The sequence below is a fragment of the Fringilla coelebs genome (genome assembly GCF_963513975.1).
Source record: "Fringilla coelebs genome assembly, chromosome: 3".
Classification (NCBI taxonomy): domain Eukaryota; kingdom Metazoa; phylum Chordata; class Aves; order Passeriformes; family Fringillidae; genus Fringilla; species Fringilla coelebs.
In genome coordinates, this window is record NC_140030.1 from 67,872,446 (window position 1) to 67,893,192 (window position 20,747).

Sequence of the window (20,747 nt, forward strand, 5' to 3'; positions counted from 1 at the left end):
CTTGGGCTGACAGCACTGAATATTCCTAAGAAGTTTTGTATCCCTCTGTTCTTCCCAACAAGCCTCCTGCATTCAGCTCTCCCATTCTCCTCATTTAAAGGAATCACTGCAGTGCCCACAGTCAGTGGACATTGTTCCCTGTTATTCTGTTTTTTGTGTTCGGAGCATTCTTTGCCTGCTCCTCAAGTCTACGTCCTCTCCTTGCTTCCTCATTTCCCTCCAACATTCTTATTCTTTCTTTTTTTTTTCTTTCTCTTTCAGGGTGCCAACATTTTAAACTCAAATGGGACATGGGCAGAGATAAGATGAGGGGTATTGTTTTGCTGGAATATGCTCAGTTCTGCCATCAACCGGTTCTCTGATCTGTAAAGAGCTAGAAGCGGTTGAAACTCTGCCTCTGCCAGCCAGAAGATGCCAGGGGTTCCATGTGCCCCCGTTTCCCCTTTGAGTTCTCCAATTTTCTCATTGACGTCACTGAAATTTTGGAATTGATTGGATGCGGTCTTAAAAAAGAAAAAAAAATTGTCCAAAGAAATGCATTCAAGCTGAATGTAAGGGCCTTGCAAGCTTGGCCTGTTCCTTTTTGGTTTGATATTTTTGGCCTTTCTGTTGATAATTTTAATTCACTTCATGCAAAATCTGCCTTTGAGATCTTTCTAGCTTGTTTTTCTGTGGCATCCTATCTTTTTCCCTTTTCCGGCTCCCTTTTTTCCTTTGCAACAAATACCAGGCTATTGTTCTTATCTTACCACTGTTCTGTCTGTGTGTTTCCTTTCTTCACTACTAACTTCCTTTGATTACTTCATCCTCTGGTGCTTATTCCAAACTAGCGCCAATATGTGTATCATCAATTTGATCCATTTTCATATTGCTGAATACTTTTTTGCAGCAATCATTATATAGAGCTGGGTTGATAGATAGCCTTTAGAAAATCCTGTCATTTTAAAAAGTTCTGTGGCTAGGGTTTTTTGGGGATTTTTCTTTTTTCTTTAATTTGGAAGAATTCAGAACTGTATCTGGTCTGTGTGAACACATAGTTTTGGTTTTGTGGGTGAAGTTTAGCCTTGTCATCCCTCTCCCACTAATGTTTATTTTTTTACTTTTTCTTTTCTTTTCTTTTTTTTTTTTTTTTTTTTTTTGTAAATCTGTAATGCAGACAGTCTTGCTATGTCTGCACACACTGTCACCTTCATCACAGTCAAAGAATGAGAAATGTCTGCTAGTCTAACAAAAATGACAAAATAGAAAGCATGTAGCATGGATCAGTTTATCTGGTTGTGTTACTTTTTAACTAACTGATAATGTTGCTACTTAGCACATGCAATTTTTTTCCTTGATCATATGCATTTTTTTCTAGTAACTGTTTCTATGGATGGATTTGCCACCTATTTAGTGTTAATAACATGGGGCTGAACAGTGCTCTTCTGGCTGAAAGTATTAACCTTTATTTCTTGAGGGGTGGGACGTTCTGTGTGAAAATTGATAAAGATGGAGCCCAATATAAAGAAATTAGGTCACTGATGCACATTCACTCTTTCTAACAATCCTTATGTAGGAAACACAATTGGGAAGATTAGAGTACAATATTATTACACATGTGAAAAAGGAGAAGAGACTAGCGGTTTGCATCTGAAATGTTCTTTAAAAAAGAGTTAGCTAGATTGTGGTTTCTGTTCCAAGTCATCCTATTACTGGTTTTAAAAGGTACAAATATAAGTATTTCAGAGCTTTGCAAGTAGTGATTTTAAATGAAAATACAAATGTCCTCTGGGTTTTCAATTAATAGTTTTGATCTTACAAAAGAATATGCTTTTGATGTATTTGTATAAACTGAATTTTTGCATTTCTTCTGAAGTCCTGTACAGTTTCTTGAGTCTGCATGTTTCTTCTCTTCATAAGATTCACTTTCTGTTTTCAGCAGGAGGTAATGCATAACTGGTATTGAAGTGTTTGGGAAAACTTTTAAATAAACATGTGTTTTTATTTTTGTTTAAGTTATTAATCAATACTATGAAGATGCTGTCATTTTCCATTCCTGCTGTCATTTTCCTCCCTAAAGCCAGAGCTTTGGTCTCTGCTGAAGATGGTTCTGAAACTGAGAAGGAATAGGGAAAGTAGTCATCTAAGGTCTATCATACTGTATAAAGCTAGCTTTCCAAGGTGCAGGATCTCCCTGTCACTGCTTCAGAGGCAATGCAGACCTCTACCCTTGGTGCCACTGGCTCAGTCACTATTCCCAGAGCAGTGAGCTTCACAGGCAAGCCCCTTAAGTGTATAGAGCAGCTACACTAGCCAGCCACCTAAAGCTTTCTATCTGGTGCTATATTGTTCTTTTTTCAGTTGTGATTGGATGTATTCATACATAACTGTGACACTATTTTATCAGTAATGTCAAACTTTCATCTGTCTTTTTTAGAATAACAATAATTTGGATGCCTGTTGTGCAGTTCTCTCTCAAGAGAGCACAAAATATCTCTATGGTGAAGGAGACCTGAGTTTTTCGGATGATTCTGGGATTCCTGGACTACGAAATCACATGACATCTCTTAATTTGGATTTGCAGTCACAGAACGTCTATCACCATGGAAGAGAAGGAAGTAGAATGAATGGAAGTAGGACTCTAGCTCACAGTGTTAGTGATGGACACCTTCAAACCAGTCAGTCCAACAATGAACTGTTTCAGCAGGAACCACAGACGGCACCTGCGCAGGTTCCACAAGGATTTAATGTCTTTGGGATGGCTAATACAGTTAGTGCTTCTAATCCAGGGCAGCATCTTGGATTTCACCTAGGCAGCAAAGGAGTATCTAACTTGTCTCAACAAACACCCAGATTCAACCCCATTATGGTAACTTTAGCCCCAAACATTCAGCCTGGTCGCAATACCCCAACGTCTTTGCACATACATGGTGTACCTCCTCCTGTACTTAACAGTCCCCAGGGAAATTCTATCTATATTAGGCCTTACATCACAGCTCCTAGTGGTACCGCTCGGCAAACGCAGCAGCAGCCAGGCTGGGCATCTCAGTTTAATCCCATGCACCCTCAGCAAGTCTACCAGCCTTCACAGCCAAGTCCCTGGACTACTATTCCTACATCCAGTACTACGCCACATACCTCATCGCAACACTCAACACAGCCAAACCAGCAAGGCCACCAGACTTCCCATGTGTACATGCCTATCAGTTCTCCTACTACTCCACAAGCACCTATGATTCATTCATCTGGTAGCTCACAATCTTCTGCTCATAGCCAATACAACATTCAGAATATATCCACAGGACCTCGCAAAAATCAAATTGAAATCAAACTTGAACCGCCACAAAGAAACAGTTCTTCTAAGTTACGTTCAACTGGCCCTCGCACCTCCACTGTTCCCTCTTCCCTCAACAGCCAGACATTAAGTAGAAGTCAACCCACTGTTTACATATCGGCCAGTCCTCCAAATACTGATGAAGTGATCACACGTGGTCAGCCCAAGGTCTACATTTCAGCAAATGCCACGACAGGAGACGATCAACTTGTGCGGAACCAGCCCACGCTTTTCATATCGACAAATCCTGGAGTATCTACTACTGCTAGGAATATGTCTGGTCAAGTAAGCATGGGTCCTGCATTTATTCATCACCATCCACCCAAGAGTCGAGCAGTGGGCAACAGCACCACTGCAACTTCTCCTCGAGTGGTTGTTACGCAGCCTAACACAAAATATACTTTTAAAATTACAGTTTCTCCAAATAAGCCCCCTGCAGTTTCCCCAGGGGTAGTATCCCCAACTTTTGAACCTACAAATCTTCTAAACCTTCCTGATCACTATGTTGAACCAGAGGGTATCCAGCATCTTACTGACCCTGTTTTAGCACATGTGGATAGGATCAGTGATGCACGGAAATTGAGTATGGGATCTGATGATGCTGCCTACACACAAGGTAATATTCTTAATATCAATTGTAGAGATTTTGACCAGGTTGTCAATTCAGCATGTAGATTGCAGAACAGGAAACAGTTAGTAACCTTTATGATGGTAATACAGTGTCTTTAATTTTAGCATTTGTGTTTCCTAAATAAATAAAAGCATTTTATAAGCAATTCATAGATTTCTTTTTATGGTAAAGACATGTAACTGAATACTTGGAGATATTCTTCTGGTTTTCGTAAGTAGATATGTTATCTGTTTAATGGAGTCGAGTCATACCATCTTCATTTTTATGTTGTTCTGAAAGAAACATCTACGTTTGTTCAACTTGTCCTAATGATTTAAAGCTACAATTCCATTGTCAGATTTTTAAATCAGTTGAGATACTGTTTTCATCGGGTAATTTTTTTTTTTTTGCAAGTGTTATTTAAGAAGAAAGAAAAGGAGACTTCAAAAGCAATTAATGGCACAAAGTGTTGGCCTGGCCTCCATGTTTCTTACTATGTTCCTGACAATAAAATGCTCAACGTCTTGATACTTACTTCTGTTACATTTTAAAATGTGAAAAGGAACACCAAGCCAAAGGAATCTGTTTTAAGGAATCAGTGTTAATGGAGGGGTAAAACTTAGAATATGTGATACAGCGAGATAACCTGTTAATCTTCTTCTTCTGTTTTCATGGGTTTGCATGCTTTTATTACCAATTCAATGGTTTATTAACCATCCTGTGAGCTTTTTACATAAAAATGTTAAATTAGTCTTAGGAGGTTTTAGCAGTATTCACAATAGGTTGTCAAAATAATTTGTCTTTGACCTCACTGGTCTTCTCTGGATCTAGCAATCAATTCTGAGTTTAAAAAACTGGCCTGTTCCACAACCAGTGTAAACATTCTTCAGATGAGCTTAGCCATTCTATTTTGTGTAAGTACAGCAGTCAGGACACTGGAAGCCAGGGCTGCCTCTGGAGTACTGTGTTAATGAAGTAAATCAAAAAGTTATTCTAACTTGTGCATTACTTCTGCATATAACTATTTTTAGTGAGTAATAGTCAATCCTAACTCAAGAGTTTCTAAATATTACGTGTCAAAACAAAAAAGTTAATCATGTTTACATTCTCTTATGTTCAGTGCATAAAGAACTTCAGAAAATTCATATGTAGGTAAGCAAAAAAATTGCCCCCCAGATCATATGTCCTTTTCTTTCTTTGGAGGGAGACTTATCTGTCTGTTTTAGTCTTAGTCCTGGAAAACTTCATATACCAGAAATTAAGCAATTGAAATCTTGTCCTTAGGCTTTAAAGAGTCTTTAAGATCATGAACTTACTTCCCAAGCAAGTTGGATACTTTTTAGGGGTTTGCAAAGCTATACATTTTGGGGAGTTGTCCCTTTTGTCTGTTTTTCCTTTCTAAGGGCACTGACTTACACCAGGTCTACATTTTTATCTCCTGTACCCTTGGTAGTGATGACCACTGTAACCTCTCTACAAGCTGCAGGTATCAACATTTAGTTTATCAAGATGAGTCAAACTTGATACACAACCTAGAGTTCCACAAGCATTGACTTCATAGTTGCTGTGGAGCCCATCTCTTCCTGAAGCCAAGCTGCAGCTATTAGGTGATATGTAGATCTATGATGTGGGCTGGTACAGCTTTAGGGACTACAGGAAATCACCATCCTTCTGTGTCCTTCATTAGAAAGTATGCTTAATACTTCTGAATTTCTTTACATGTAGAGGTGTTCTGCATTCCTGGAATGTGTGCTCCATTTCTGCTGCAATAAGTGCAGTGTTTCTTACATTATTATTATTAATTAATATTTGGAAAGTTGAGAAGTCTGTGATAGACTTACTTGTATGATATTGATATCTGGAAGTCCTATCTGTTGCTTTTAAACATGTTTCTTATACTTAGCAGTGGGTTTATTTCATCTTACATACAAAAAGGGATTTTAGTTGCTTGATGTTTTCTCTATTCTAAACTGCTTATGATTTAGCCAGACTGCCAGAATCCTTCCATGCAAGGTGCTTGTTTCATTTTCATTTTATCCATGGAAGAGTTGTTTCTCTGGCCATGATTAGAGAAAAATGTATTTTCATCAGCTTTTCTGTTTCTGCCAGAATGCTCCTTATCTTGGCAGGGAGAACTGAAACTGGCTTTGGGGGAAAAGAAACCTTGGGGTGGAAGATGGAGTTGCTTTGATGTCAAATGAAATTTCCTTTGCTCTTTTTATTTATTTTACATTTATGTACATAGTCCAGTCCAGGAGAACAGAAGATGTGTTGGACTTCTTTGTAGGTGCTGCTGCTTGCCATCAAAGAAGCTTTACTTAATTGCAGTGTGTGTAGGCACCTCAGTCTTCTTCCATGGTATTTCTGGTTTTCCTCCCAGGAAAGTTGCAGTAGGTAGTAGAATGCTGCCCCAGATCTTTGTCTTATTTGCTGCCAAACCTGGAGGTTATAGAATGTGTAAAGGAGTGTGTACTGCTGAGATAAGGTCAATGTCATTTCCCTGGAATGCTTGGTTGTATCTCTGGCACTGACTCTGTGATCCTGAGAAACTCATATTTCAGAACTGGTTGCTGAGGGATGTTTCTCATTTTCTAGAATTCTAGTTTGAAATACTGAGGACTCACTTGTGGAAGTGTTGAGTGCATGTGTCCGCTGTTGAAGTCAGTAAGAATTCATGTTGCTTTGAGAAGAGTAATGCTAGATGCATGCCCAGAAGGACAGCCAAAAAATGCATTTTTATGTGCTCAGTATCACTTCTGTCAGTGTGCAGGAGTATTCCCATAGTAGAGATTACAATTTATAATTAATTTTATTAATATGAAGTAGTTAAGTGGGATTTCAATATATAATTTAGTTTAGTATAATGTGTCTTATGGATGAAAACTTGGAATCTTGTTAGAAATTGAAAATTCTCAGATACATTTTTGTGATATATGCTCTATATGCATGTCATGTAATGAGTAGTTATTTAACAGTTGCTCATTCTGCATATAGCTTTCCATCTGTATAATGGGAAGGCATCCCATCAAGAAAATCCATAATTGTGTAATAAAATCACTAGGTAGATGTTTTCTTCCTAGGGAACTTAAGTCCTTTGGTTAAATATTACACAGCTTTGACTGTCTGATATTTTCATATTATTTTCTTTAACTTGAAAGAGAATGGTGTGCAAAGTTGAGTGAATCGTTGGTACCAACTACAGATACATATGTGGATACATGCTTGCTTAGCAATTCTTGCCACCATGTTTTTAATGTAAATAAATTAATTTATAAACTAGATTAGTAAAATAATATTTTGCACAGCTCTTGCTTTGATTTCTTGGAGCTCTTTAAAACTTAAAAAAAATAAAGCTGCAGGAAACAAATTTTTTTCTTTCTTAGGCAGTCCTTGAAGATGTTTAAAAAAAAGACTTGAATAAGATACAGCTGTGGCCTGTGCACCAAGGGGCTCTGAGCCCATTGTATCATGTGGTCTGAGAAAAAATACCACCTTATATTTGGCTCTGTATATCAGGCCCCACTCTTCACTGATGTTCTTCTTAAAAAATTAGGTGAAGAGAATATTGAAAAGAGAGGACAAAAAAAATATCAGTTTGAGCTATTGAAGTTGCACATCAGATGACTGAATTCTGTGCAGCTTCAAATACAGGTTTAGAAAACATGCCCAAGCATAAGTGTGTTTTGAGACTCTCATGAACCTCCTGCCACTGTGTAATTGCATTGCCAGAAATCCCCTCCTTATCTGACAAATTAAGAGATTTTAAAAATGCTTAGGTCTATAGGATAGGGTTAAATCATTGTATTCCTAGATTAGAATTTATCTTAGAAACACTTAAAATAATAAAAGACACTCTTCATGTTAAAATTCACATTCACAGAGTCTTTGAGAAAACAATTATGCATACATTTACAAACTTAAAGGTATATTTAGTGCCCGACTAAGTAGGTCTCTGGGAGAGGAAGAGTGAACTTTTGTCCTCCAGACTTTTATGCTTCTTCCTGTAATTATAATGATATACAGCTTTTATGTGAAAAATGTGCACTTTGGATGTCAGAGGAAACAGTGGCATCTGCCAGAGCATTGACATGTACTGCAGTCTGCTGAATGCAAACGTGCAGAAGTGTAAAAAACTAAATGTGCCAAATACCCTGTTTGCACTTAATTAAGAAGTTGAACTGCAGTGTTTTTCTGAACGTTTTCAGTTGCTCTGAGCAACACTAGAGGGAGCTGAATACTTAAATTGCCACTTCCCATTCATAAATGCGACACTGAAATACAGGGAGGGTTTTGTCTTCCCCCCACCATTGTTTTCCTGCTGCTACCAAATTGGTATTAAAGCAAAATTACCAAATTGTATATTAAAGTCTCCACTTACACCAATCTCCTTCAAGTTCCTTATCAAAGTTACTTTTAATAGTAGAAGGATAGCACAGTGATAGCAAATGATTCTTCTTTATTCACAATGGTAATTTTTAATGTGTGTTTTTAAAACCTGTTGGGATTTGAAATTGTGAGATGGTAGTCACAAAGTTCCTAGGAGAGTAAAGTGCATGACTTTCCAGACATGACATGAAAATGAAAAGCATGTAGTAATGCTGGGGGCATTCATCAGTGCCTTCTCCTCCTTGTACGGGTCCATATTGACAGCTGAATTTCTAAACCACACAAGTAGGAAAACATCAAAATGAGAAATCCTGGGTTCTTTTCCTTTACAAGAGTAGCTTAAAAAAGGAGATGAGGGATGCACAGGCAAAGTTTTGGTCATATAGAACTCTTGAAGCCATGCCATGCCATACAAGTTGATATTCTGGTAACAATGCTCCTCACCTGCCACATCCAGCAGCACTGGCTACTCACCTGCAGCCTGGATCCACCATTTGACAGGTCTGAAGAGTTCTGGGTCGGGGCAGCAGAGCATGGCTGTGTTGCCTCAGCAGGCTTACCAAGGTAACGAAAACAGAAGAGACTGTCAAAAAGCGGAAATAAAATATAGGAAAAAAAAGGGCTTGTACACTCTCCACAGGAGGCAAACTAGTCTTTCATTTCCTTTCTTTAGACTTGCAGCTTCATTCACTGTTTGTAAAAGGCTTTTCAAGAAGAGAGGCTGTCTGTTGAGATTGCTTACCTGATAATTCCAAGTCTTCAACAAAAATCTTTACACTGAGATTTCAGTTACTACATTTTTATTTTACGTATGAGCACAGCTGCAATTTTTACTGTAGTGCAACTACTGTGACCCAAAGTAAAGGTGGCTGTTTATGAAAACTTCTGCAATTGGAATAAAACCTAATAGAAGCTAGGTGTCATTTCAGTATTTTGTGAACATTTGTGGCTCAAAAGCCTAGGCTGGATCTCAGTTCGGTCTGTAACACTGTTCAAAAATAGTTTGGCATGGTTCCTCCTTTTAAAGAACCTCTGGAAGACAAAATGCAATGTGTGAATGAATGAATGAGCAGGCAGGATCTGCAGGAGAAGACAGTTCTGCTCGCCAGAGATGTGGAGCATTCCATCTTTTTGATGTGGGTTTTTTTTTTCCTCTGCTACTATTTAGGAAACCTAGGCAACCAGATTTTAGTGCTTCTAATTTTTTGGTACCTGAAGAAATTGTGAGGAATTAAACATCATGTTCCAGCTAGAGTTTGGTTTAAAGACTTTGTGAGGCAAATTCAATCTTTTTAAAATACCTTGTTATTGCTACTTCTTTGTAATTTCCAGGGTGATATAAAAGTCTGTGAAAATGATCACAGTTTATAGGAGTTACTAGTTTAATGGAGGAATGAATGGCTGTGCAGAAGTTAAAATGATTCTTTGGTTTATTTAATTATATACATTTTTATAGAAGGTGGTTATTACTTTGAGCAGTGATATCTGCTTTTGTGATGATATTTAATAGTAAAACTGCCTTCAGTGAAATTAACTCACTAGATTGCATGAATTTGTGTCATCTGCTACTTAGCTTCTTTATACCTTTAAAAAACTGTGGTTTGAAACTGTGAAGTTTTGCTGACTTCATTGTTTCTAAATTAGGTGTCCTTGTGCCTTTTGCTTTACAAATAGTAACCATTGTCAGAAATTAGAAGCTGAGCTAATGGTTCTGCACCATAATTTAGGGGTAAAGTGACATACAGTCCAGCTTTTGACAAATATCAGTTTGCTAGTGGTGTGCTTATTTCTGGTTTGGTTTCACTTGTTGGTTCGTACTATGATGCACACTGGATCCAATCCTAATTGTAATAAGCCTATGTAGTGCTCTATATTGCAGTTGTCTGAAATCCTCTTCATGCTACCTGTTTTACGGTGATTAAGATGAATACACACAGAAATATTTGTTCCTGCCTTTGGGTAGTTAGTCTTGTAGGTTTTTACAGATTACAGTTAAATTTTTTGTGGCCATTTATTATGTTGTATGGCTTCCTCATATTTGCTTGTCTGTAGTTAGCTTGTGCTGTTTGTAAAAATGCAGCACTTTGTGTCTTATGGCAGAGGTTTTCTTGTGAGGAAATTGGAAAAGCAGTCTGTAGCAGTGGTTTTTTTCTGTTTTTTCCCAAAAGAGTACTAACTTGCATCTTAATCTGATGTTGCCATGTGAAGGATAATAAAGTAGATAAAATGGGACTTTATGTATTGCAGCTTTACTGGTACACCAGAAGGCCAGGATGGAGCGACTTCAACGAGAACTTGAGGTTCAAAAGAAAAAGTTGGATAAACTAAAATCAGAGGTCAATGAAATGGAGAATAATCTAACACGAAGGCGCCTGAAAAGATCGAATTCTGTTTCCCAAATTCCATCAGTAAGTTGAAACGTCTGTAGGGTATAAACCTAAACCACAAGTGTGGTCTGTCACAATAAATTGAAGGAAGACTTGTTCATATATTGACAATATACTAGGAACAGGCAGTATAGTTAGAATTAAGCTGGTGAACAGTGGAGTTTAGAGTAAGGACTAAAAATGTGTCATTTAACTGCAACCTTGCAACTTGCTAATTGCTTTGTGAAGAATTGCTTTTGAAGGCAGTCACTAAAGTCCTTACAAGTTAATACTCATACTCTTATCACACCAAGTACTTTTTGGTCTTGGTGCATATACTGAGTTCAAAGAAACCGATCATTGCACCAGTTTTCAGTGCTAGATGATCGTCCTTTGATCTGGTGGACCAGACTGTGGCTGTGCCCTGACTGAAGATTGGACTTCAGTCCTCTCTGAAGTCTGATGAGAGAGAACTATTCAGTAGGTCTGGAAGCTTTTTCTAAGATTATGCTTGGATTAAAAGAAAGATGGTCATTAGGGAAGATTCTTTTATCATAATTTCTAAAATAATTAAATGTTGTCTACTTGTGCGTGAATGATAACTGTTCATAAACTGGGAAAATTAGTCTAACAGGCAGATTTATTTTTTCAGCTGGAAGAAATGCAACAGTTAAGAAGTTCTAACAGACAGCTGCAGATAGACATAGATTGCCTAACCAAAGAGATTGATCTTTTTCAAGCAAGAGGTACAGTATGTCTTAGTACATCAGTAACTGTAAATGTTGATTTATTTCTTTTTTTTCATGGTCCACATGTTTCAAAAAAGTCCATGGATGGATATACACACTTTTTGAAAAATCATCACATTAGTTTGAGTGAAACCATGGTAGTAACTGTCGTTAAAGCCTGTTGTTTTTGTTGGCCATATGATTTTCCTAATTCCACAGTCATTCGTACTTCATACAAATCTGATTATCTGAGTATCAAAGAAAGAGAGTTTTTTGAATGATACATCTGTACATATGTGTTCATCTCTCTCTTTTGTCTTCCACCTCTGTCTGTATTTAGCCTCTCAAGTTAGAAAATATAAAATGTGATTGTAACTTCTAGTGTGCTCTCTGCTTTCCTTGTCTGCAGGGACACAGACTCTGGTCATGGGTGTGAAATTATGAGACAGCTGAGCCAGTTCAAGAGCTGCCAACAAGAAAGCCTCTCTCTTCCTTCTTCTCTCTCTTGCCCCTTACTGACCTCTGGCTCTGTATTAATTTTTTAGACCCTTTGCAGAGCTGATTCTGTTCACGAGCCGAGCTGAAACTTGCATTGCTGGAAAAGTTTGCTGTAGCTGATGTGAGGGAGAGGCACAGGAAGGGAGAACTGAGGTAGTGAGAGGGAAGGAATTGATGCTTCCCACTTCCAGAAGCAGTGAGCTGTTAGCTCAGCTGAGACATGAGCTACAAAAGTTCTGCTTCAGAAGTGTACCTGCAGTTCAGGAGAAGGCAGACAGGTGTGCTGAATGTAATGCTACACTGAGAACCTGACCTTCAATAGATAAATTGCTTTTAGAACTTCCTGTTGAGTTTTAATTCTAAGCATGTGTAATACACTGCATAGTAGGTAAGATATCTCTGAGTATAGTTGCAATTTAGAAAAAGTCAGATAAGATTTACTAACAAAATGATCTTAAAGAGTAGCAGAAGAAGATACCTTTAAAGGAGTTTAGTTTGCTAGATCTTGTCTCTGACTTTATTTTATATTGCATATTTTAGGCAATACGTTTGTTAAAGTGTGTTGTTGAAATCACCAAGGTCTGTATTGACACTTTGATATAAAAGGTGATAAGTGAATAATAGTATTGTTACAGAATTACTGCCAGAAAAAAACTGATATGCCTCCCTACTCAAGTTTATTTTTTTAAACTGCTGCACTTTTTTTTTTTATTTTTAGGACCACATTTTAATCCCAGCGCTATTCATAATTTTTACGATAATATTGGATTTCTTGGTCCCGTGCCACCAAAACCCAAAGGTATTGTATTGATAAAATTTGGATTTGATACAAATACCTGGTTTGTATCTAATATCAAGTTCTAATTTACAAATCTTGCTTCAAAAGCATACAAACCTTGCATTTTATTTGTATTGGCAGTAAGTATGCTTCTGTTTGCTCTTGTTTCCTCTCTATTCATACATTCAGGAAAGAGAAGTATATTAAATGGGTTATATTAAAGAATGGATAATATATTGTAAGGCAGTTTATGTAATAGAAGCATCCATCTTTCTCTAAAAATGGGCATGAGGTACATTGCTTAGGGACCAGTGAAACTCACATTACTTCACCATTATCCATAGCAAAGAGTAGATTTGCTTACATGTAGTAACAGCTCCACTTGGTTTCCCTTGCTGGAATTGATGGCTACTGTAGAATTTGTATTAACAAGTTACTTGAAAGCCTCTTTTGACTATTGGTGAATGTAGTTCTAGCTGGTTGAACAGGAAAGTAATGCAGAGTAGTAGGGCAGTCAGTATTGCTGAGTATTAGCCACTCCTAAGCATTCTACTTATCATTAGTGTGCACATTACTTGCTTTTTCCCCCTCTCAGGGTGCCAAACACAGCAGAACAATTACCTCTTGTGTTTTACACAAAGCAGAGAATGAATTCAGCTTGTTTGGAACTTCATTATACTATGACTTTAGGCAGACCACCTCATGAAACATGGAGATAGTCCACAGGTGTTTCTGTGCAGTCTTTCTGTCCTGGAAGTTCTCCACATAATATAGATGTGTGTGGTTAATTGTCCTTGGAGTGTGCAGTAACCTGTTGTTACAGAATCTCATCTTCTGACAGTTCTGCATTGCAGGAGATTTCTGACAGTTCTGCATTGTAAAGTGGTCTAGATAAATTGAGCTTTGTGTCCTGCAGATCTTTTGCAACACTTCCAAACTGATACTGTTTTTCATGCTTTATAAAGCACTTTTTATCCTTCTACTACCTGAGCTGGTAGTTAAAATTCTGAGTAAAGTTAAATCCATACACATTCCTATTAGATACATTTTACAACTGAACCATGGAGAACTTAATAAGTTCTGTCAGTTATGTAGCTCCTTTTATAATAAATAAAAACTAACCTGTCAAAGAAGGAAAATTAATTTTCTTTGACTAGTTGTCAACATTGTATTGGTTTATCTCTTAGGAACTCACAAATTTAAGTATTTCATTCAATCTACCTTGAAAATACAAAATTGACCCTGATTGGTTTATAAAGCTCTAAAGTCCTTCTATCAATTATCATTCTTTTCTTCTTTTTTTTAAGAAAAGTATCACTGCTGTATCTTAGTTCTTCATTAACTTTAATTTCATTTTAAGCTTAAATTTAGCTATCATGTAGGCTTTGACTTAAAACAGAATTACTGCTGTTCACAAAAGAACAAAAATAATTCTTGCAACTGTGATCAGTACTGTTGTACTTATGGAGCTCTTGCTGTCATTTTGCAGCAATTGCCGTTGCTGATGAGATGTTTTCCAGATGAAATAATGGGCTGAAAGGATTTTGCAGTTGCCTAGACTGGGGAACCCTTAACTTGAGAAGTCACTCATCTCTCTTTTCATCCTTTTCATTCCTTTTCTCTCTTCTTTTCTCTCTTAAAATATTTGAAGATTACTGTCTAACACATCATGTAGAAAGATGTGTTGGTATAGCTGGGATGATTACTCTGTAGCATGACAGAGCAAGGCAGTGGTTTTTCTTCAGTATATCTGAAGAAAAGCTGAGCTGGCTTGAAGAGCTGCTACCTTCTTTCTAGAATCAAAAAGTTTGACATGTCAAAGAGTTACAAAGCACATACTTCTTGTCATAATGAATTTTAGACCACTTCATAGACTTCAGGCTTCTAAATCTTGTCCATGTTTCCTGTGCTGAAAAATTTGCAAATGTTATCTCCTTTATATGCCGTAGCTTTTAACTGAGGAAAGACAGCAGAGTTAGGGAATGGGAAACTTGATTTTTGTAGTTTTACCTTGAGCCTTTTGGCTGACCTACAATCAAGCTGTGGTCAAGGGGGTGGTAAAAAGCTGCTTCTGTCACTTTTAATAACTGTGCTGTTCTCAGAGGAACAAGATAGTTCTCAGTTACTGGGAAAAAAAAAATCTCAAAATTCTTTCCATGCTGTTTTCAGTTAGTAACTGCTTATTTTATCTTATCTCTTCCATGTCACAGATCAGAGGTCCATTGTGAAAACACCAAAGACTGTTCCAGACACAGATGAAGATGAGGGAGCTCAGTGGAGTTGTACCGCCTGTACTTTTTTAAATCATCCGGCCTTAAATCGCTGTGAACAGTGTGAAATGCCCAGGCATTTCTGAGCCAACAGGCCCATTACCTTCCATAAAACCATAGCAAACGTACAAGGAATCGTCCAGGCATTGGGGGGCAAAAAAAGCATTTATGCATAGGATTTTGTAAAATGGAAAGCGTGACGAGATGGTGTTTTGCTATTGTTAAATGTAAGCCCACAGAGCAAGCAATACCTCAGAGTTGTGTCGCAGGCAGCTGACGCTGATCGGCTGAAGGGCAATCTGCTGAGAGACTCGCCAGCTGCCTGAACCACGTACAGTATTACCAGTAACACACACCGTGTTCAGTGCCTGGGTGTTGCCCATCCTCTTCTCTGCCCCAATGTCACTACTGAATTTTGACAGGGGAAAGGCATAGAGTGCTAGTGTTTTTGTTTTCAGAGCTTTCAGTGAAACACTACATGCACAAAGGAGATCTTAAAAGGAACAAGGTTTAAGTATTTAAACTGTTTGCTGCCACATAGTGCCTTTGATAAAGGGAAGAACTTCACAAATCAGTGGTACTCTTTGCCTTGTCTTCCCTGAAAACATCTCTGTGAAGCCAGAAATCAGTACAATCAGTACATCTAAAGATGAAAAGGAAAAACTGCATGCGTTGTCTGTACAATACACACAGTGAAATACCCCAAAGCTTTTCCTACTGTACATAGCTCTAGAGCCTGCTTTAAGTGATTTCTTTTCCTCACCTTTATTATTTTCTTGTACTTCTGTATGTATAGTGTAATAGTCTTTTTGTTAACTTTCTTTTTTTCCCTTTAAGTGATTAAGCACGATCATGTCCCTTTTTTTAAGCTTTTATCTGAGAGAAGCAATGCCTTAAAATAAGAGCATTAGTAAAAAACTATGCACAAAATAGCTTTCCTCTGCTTGTTCTGTACATTGCTCTTGTAAATGCTGATGATCTGTGAAGACCTGCAGATGCAGCGTGGTAAAAGTGCAGGAAAAGTTGGAAGAGTTATGCATATAGTTCACTCTGTACACTGAGTTTTACGGTGGGTGACACAAAGGGAGCATTTTGTCTGGTGTGAGGAAACTTTATACTAGGAAACTTTCAACCCACCAACAGATCAGCATCCGAGTTAAGCTTGCTTCATCTGCTGGGTGTCTTGCAGACTCCTGAAGAGAGATTCATTGGGGAAGTACATAAAGTGCCAAAATCAACAGCAGCAGCATCGTACGGCTTTGTTCAAGGACTTTAAATGCTTTCCTGTTTTGGCAGCCAGTTTCTAAACCTGACTTTGTGGTGAAGTCTCATATTTATAGAAAACAAGGATAGCAATATTTAGGACAACTGAAATAAAGGCTGGAAAAGAGAAATCAAACAGACTTGAACACTGAAGCAACCTCAAGCATCTCTTTTATTTTGATGATCTATTTTTTTAAGGAAAATACTCACATGATCGGGGATGTATGTAACCGAGATCAAGAAAATGGAATTCCAGTACAATATGCATGAAAGACGGCACACAAAGAATTATGTAGCAGCAGCACTTAGCGTGAGGCTGGAGGGAGTGCTAACCATGTAGCAAGAGACAAAGTAGACTGTCACCCACTGTAAACATCTGCCAGTGGACACTGTTATTAGGAGTTTTACAAGTGATCTATGTGAATGCACAGAGGCCTTTGTTTTGAAGGCTTTGCAATTTTTTTTATGTGGGAAGAAAATGTCAATCCCAGGTAATTAGGCAGTAGACCCAAAGCAATTGCATTCAATGCATTTTGTTTATAAAATGAGGCCTTGTTTTTCAGCTTCATCTGCAGTTCTATGTGAAGATTGACAAATCAGTTTTTACCTGTTTATTAATAAAACCTAATTTGGATATCTTGAGTTGATGGTTTTGTGATTTAGCTGGGTAAACTGCCTTTGTAACAGATAAGTTATTTATAAAAATTAAAAAAAAATATATTCTAATGTTTTCTTTTGTGATTTGTTTGCTTTTTCCATGCTGTGGAGCAACAGAATACTCAACAATAAGCATTAACAGTACTAAAAGTAGGCTGATTTCTTGTGACCAGAGTTTTTATTTAAGCCTTTGTTTTGTTGAACCTTGTCTCTCCTGCCATGCATTACTCTGTTTGGTTCCAATTCAGTGAGCATAAGGAATGTATTTCATAAAGTTGCAGTGGCAAGATTATTTTCTCACCAAAGACCCACTCATTTATTCATAAAGCAATAAGCTAGACACAGTCTCTTTTTACTTCCTGCTTCTGGAGTTTATGATTTTTAAAATGTTTTTCTAAATCAAAATGGGCAACTGATCGTGGTGACAGATGACAATCTTATGTTGATATAAGCACAGTTTAAGGATGAATATGGTTGAACTGTATGTTGGTGCTGTGGGTATAAATGCTGTGAGATGTGGAGTGTTCCTTGACTTGTCTTTCCCACATGGACCCTCTTGAAGCAGATATTTGTTACGTGGAGTTGAACTTTCTTGAGACATACTGATGCTGTATAAAAGGCCTTCAGGAGACATCTATAAACTTATGTAGCAAAAAAAAAAATAGTTACAGATCCAGGAAAAAAAATCCTTAATGAGTATTATTCAACTAGTGTACCATAATCTGCAATATGAGAAATAGTGGTTGGAGTGAGGGAGGCAACTGAATTTATAAAGGAAACACCAGTCAGCTGAGGGGTGGAAAGAGCATATTTGGAGAAATAGGTGAGATGGAATCCTGCTCATTCTATGACATGCATAATTGATCTTTTCCCTGAATTTGAGTGTTTATTTTCTGAAGGGAAAAAAAAATACTTACCTCCTTGCTCCAGTTAGGCGTGTAGAGCCATATGCTCAACATGAGTTTGCATTGGATATCCTTTTCAGTAACTTGTTCTGAAACAGTGTCTATTCCAGACTTTTACCTTCCCCTTCAAGAGTTGTTTATTCTTTGTGTACTTCAGGTCACGTATATCATCAGATAGTGGCATATCAATATAGTGTGTCATTTTGGGTTTCGGTTTGAAGGATGAACTAGAACTAGATTTCACTGCTGGATTTTTTTTCCTCATGGAGCATAAAAAAATAAATACTTGCAGCAAGGCTAAACTTTGTGTTTTGACATCAGTACTTTATCTTGGATGCTGATTTATGATTTTTTACTTTCCTGTGCTGTCTTTGTCAGGGATCTCTGTAAAAAAAGTACATATGGGCAGGAAGGGAGCACCCTTCTTGGCTTTCAGAGATGCTCCTGTTTATTTTTTGTGAATGCTTAAGATTATCACTTGGACAAGTTTGAGAATTGAGATAGCTTTAGAAATGTAGCAAGTAAACAGAGCTAATACTGACTGGGCTGCTCTGTGACATCAGCTCTGTGGAACTGACTTCAGTTCACCTTGCTACTTTCTAAATATATTAGAAAAACATTTTGTCTTGGGCAGTCTCCAATCAGTAGAGTTATTCTTTTGTCCAGGAGTGTGGCCAGGTGTGGCACCCGTGAAATTCAGTTTAATTGTGAGATTCAATATCTTCAGTCTCAAGCTAATGATAGATTGGCTTTAAAACTGTAGTCAGTACTCATGCCTGTCTATTTGCTTATTTATGTGAATTTAATCAGTTTTCTGGTCTTGAAATGTCTACCTTCAGTATATTTTGTAGATGACTGGGGGAAAAGTGTCCTTATCAGTACTATATTCCTTCAGTCAAATTCCTCCCACTTGAATGTATACTGGAGCCTGGACACAAATTAAAGGAAGACTTGATTAAAGATGTAGATGAGATATTAGAGAAAAGTCATCTATTGAAATCTACTATTTACTCTTTTCAATACTCCTTTGGTATTCTAAAATGGGAGTATTGCTGTGAAGCAGTGGCAGAAACTTTTCAGCACAGTTAACAAAATATGTAGTGCAGCTTGTCAATGTGCAGCAGTTATTACTTATGTTTAATTCCAACTTTAGCAAGAAAATAATTTGATATTTTATCTCATATTTTTTAAAAACGCCCTGATAAGTTGAACAGCAAATACAAATTAAACTTTAGATTACTTTCATTGGCACAGAGTGGAATTACAGAATATACAAGGCTGACTGCTTGAATAGCTCTTTTATTGCTAATTTTGAGGAACAGTCTTTGATTTTATGTAGTCCAGAATGCCTTGTGAGGTTCATATTTGTGTAAACTACTTTAAAAGTACAGAGAGAGAACAGGAAGAGTTAGTATGAAATGTTTGGGAGCTTCAGGCTCTATAACAAGCTTAAGTGCTATAGGAGCAATTGGGAGTAGTGGTGAACATTGAAAATTATATGATCAGACTCAATTTTGACTTTTTGATAGGATTTTTTAGTTTTTAATTTTTTTTTCTTTGAGCAGTTCTGTATGGATGGCATCTACAGTAGAAGTCAAAACAGTGCTGCCTTCAGAGGCAGCACTGAGTAAAAGTCTCAGAAATTCTTGCTTCAGTCAAGATTTCACACGCTAATTTCCAGCAGTGCATATAATTATGCTTTCATCGCAAATACAAATGTTTTTTAATATTTAATCAAAATATAACAATCTTCAGCCAGTGCAGTGCTGCTGCAGACATGAGTTTAGCTGATTATTTTTCCCAGTGTCCTGTTCTCTTTCTTGATTTGATTTGCAGATACCCATGTGTAGTTACGGAGGGCATTGAGCCAAAATGATTGATTATCTACATGATTTGCCTATGATTTGCAAGTTCATTTAGAAAAATAAAACCCTATCATATCACATGAGTGTGCAGATTTTAAAGGTGAAAAGTAACATCTCAATTCAGGTACTACTAGAGTATTTGAAGTTGCTTTAAAAGCCAGTTCCACTTTTTAAGGGGGTGCATTGTTGCAGATTTGAATTCTGTGGCTGTGCTTTTTTTCACACTGTTTACAGGAGCATGGTGCCAAAATAATTTTGATGTAGCTGATGTGGTAACAAATGGACATGCTGCATATTAAGCATTTTAATGTGCTTTTAGTATTAGTAGATATCAGCAGACCTTATCTGTTTATAACGCCTTTAAACTTTACCTAAATTCAGGTTCCCCTTGCAAGTGATTGAAGGTCCAAGGCTAAAGAATGTGATGTTGGAGATATCAAGGAAAATGGACTGAGGAATGCTGTGCCCTTTGTTCTCCATATGCAGAAGCAAGTAGTGTTGCTTTCCCGGCACCCAGATGTAACATGCAAAATAAAACGTGGCAAGCAGAAGGCCTCAGAGCTGGATAGGGTTTGTTGGAGTCAGGAACTTGGGACATTACGTGAGAGAAATGCTGGTGTCAGCACTGTGCATCTGCTGACAGCACAGCCATGTCTCCATTGTGTACCGAGGTCGTGCGCTTGCCACATTTCATTATGTGCCAAGGAAACATTCACAACATTTTCCTGAGGAAAGGGCAGTTGGAAGCGAGTCCCTGGAGTTCCTCATCTGGCTGGTACACAGCTGCTTACCCACAAAAGGGAAGAGGTGCCTGCTTGTAAAAGAGGTTATTCAGCCTCCCATGGTTTTGGAGGTTGGACACTGATTCCTTAAAAGAGACACTTTGTACTCTCGAAAGAACAGCCCATGCATCATTAATTCTGGGTTAGCTTTGTACCATTGTACTGCAAGAGTGAACCCATAAAAGTGGTGTTTCCTAATTCGGGCAATAAATCTAGAAGTGAGTTTGAAAGAGGTTAACAAATATTGATAGCTCCTCTGAGGTGACAGGAAATATGATTCAGAGGAGAGAATGAATGTGTGTCTGTAATGAAAACTTGATTACAAA

General features: G+C 37.6%; 1 protein-coding gene across 1 annotated transcript in view; it reads left to right on the forward strand.

The window, feature by feature from the left end:
- Positions 1–16,888, forward strand: part of TAB2 (TGF-beta activated kinase 1 (MAP3K7) binding protein 2) — a 60,371-nt gene extending 43,483 nt beyond the window's left edge. Inside the window, exons 3-7 of the mRNA XM_084203276.1 lie at positions 2,417–3,929; positions 10,557–10,717; positions 11,328–11,421; positions 12,620–12,700; positions 14,890–16,888. Coding sequence (XP_084059402.1) covers positions 2,417–3,929; positions 10,557–10,717; positions 11,328–11,421; positions 12,620–12,700; positions 14,890–15,035 — 1,995 coding nt within the window. The 3' untranslated portion in view covers positions 15,036–16,888. The remainder of the gene's footprint in view (positions 1–2,416; positions 3,930–10,556; positions 10,718–11,327; positions 11,422–12,619; positions 12,701–14,889) is intronic.
- Positions 16,889–20,747: the final 3,859 nt, after the last annotated feature.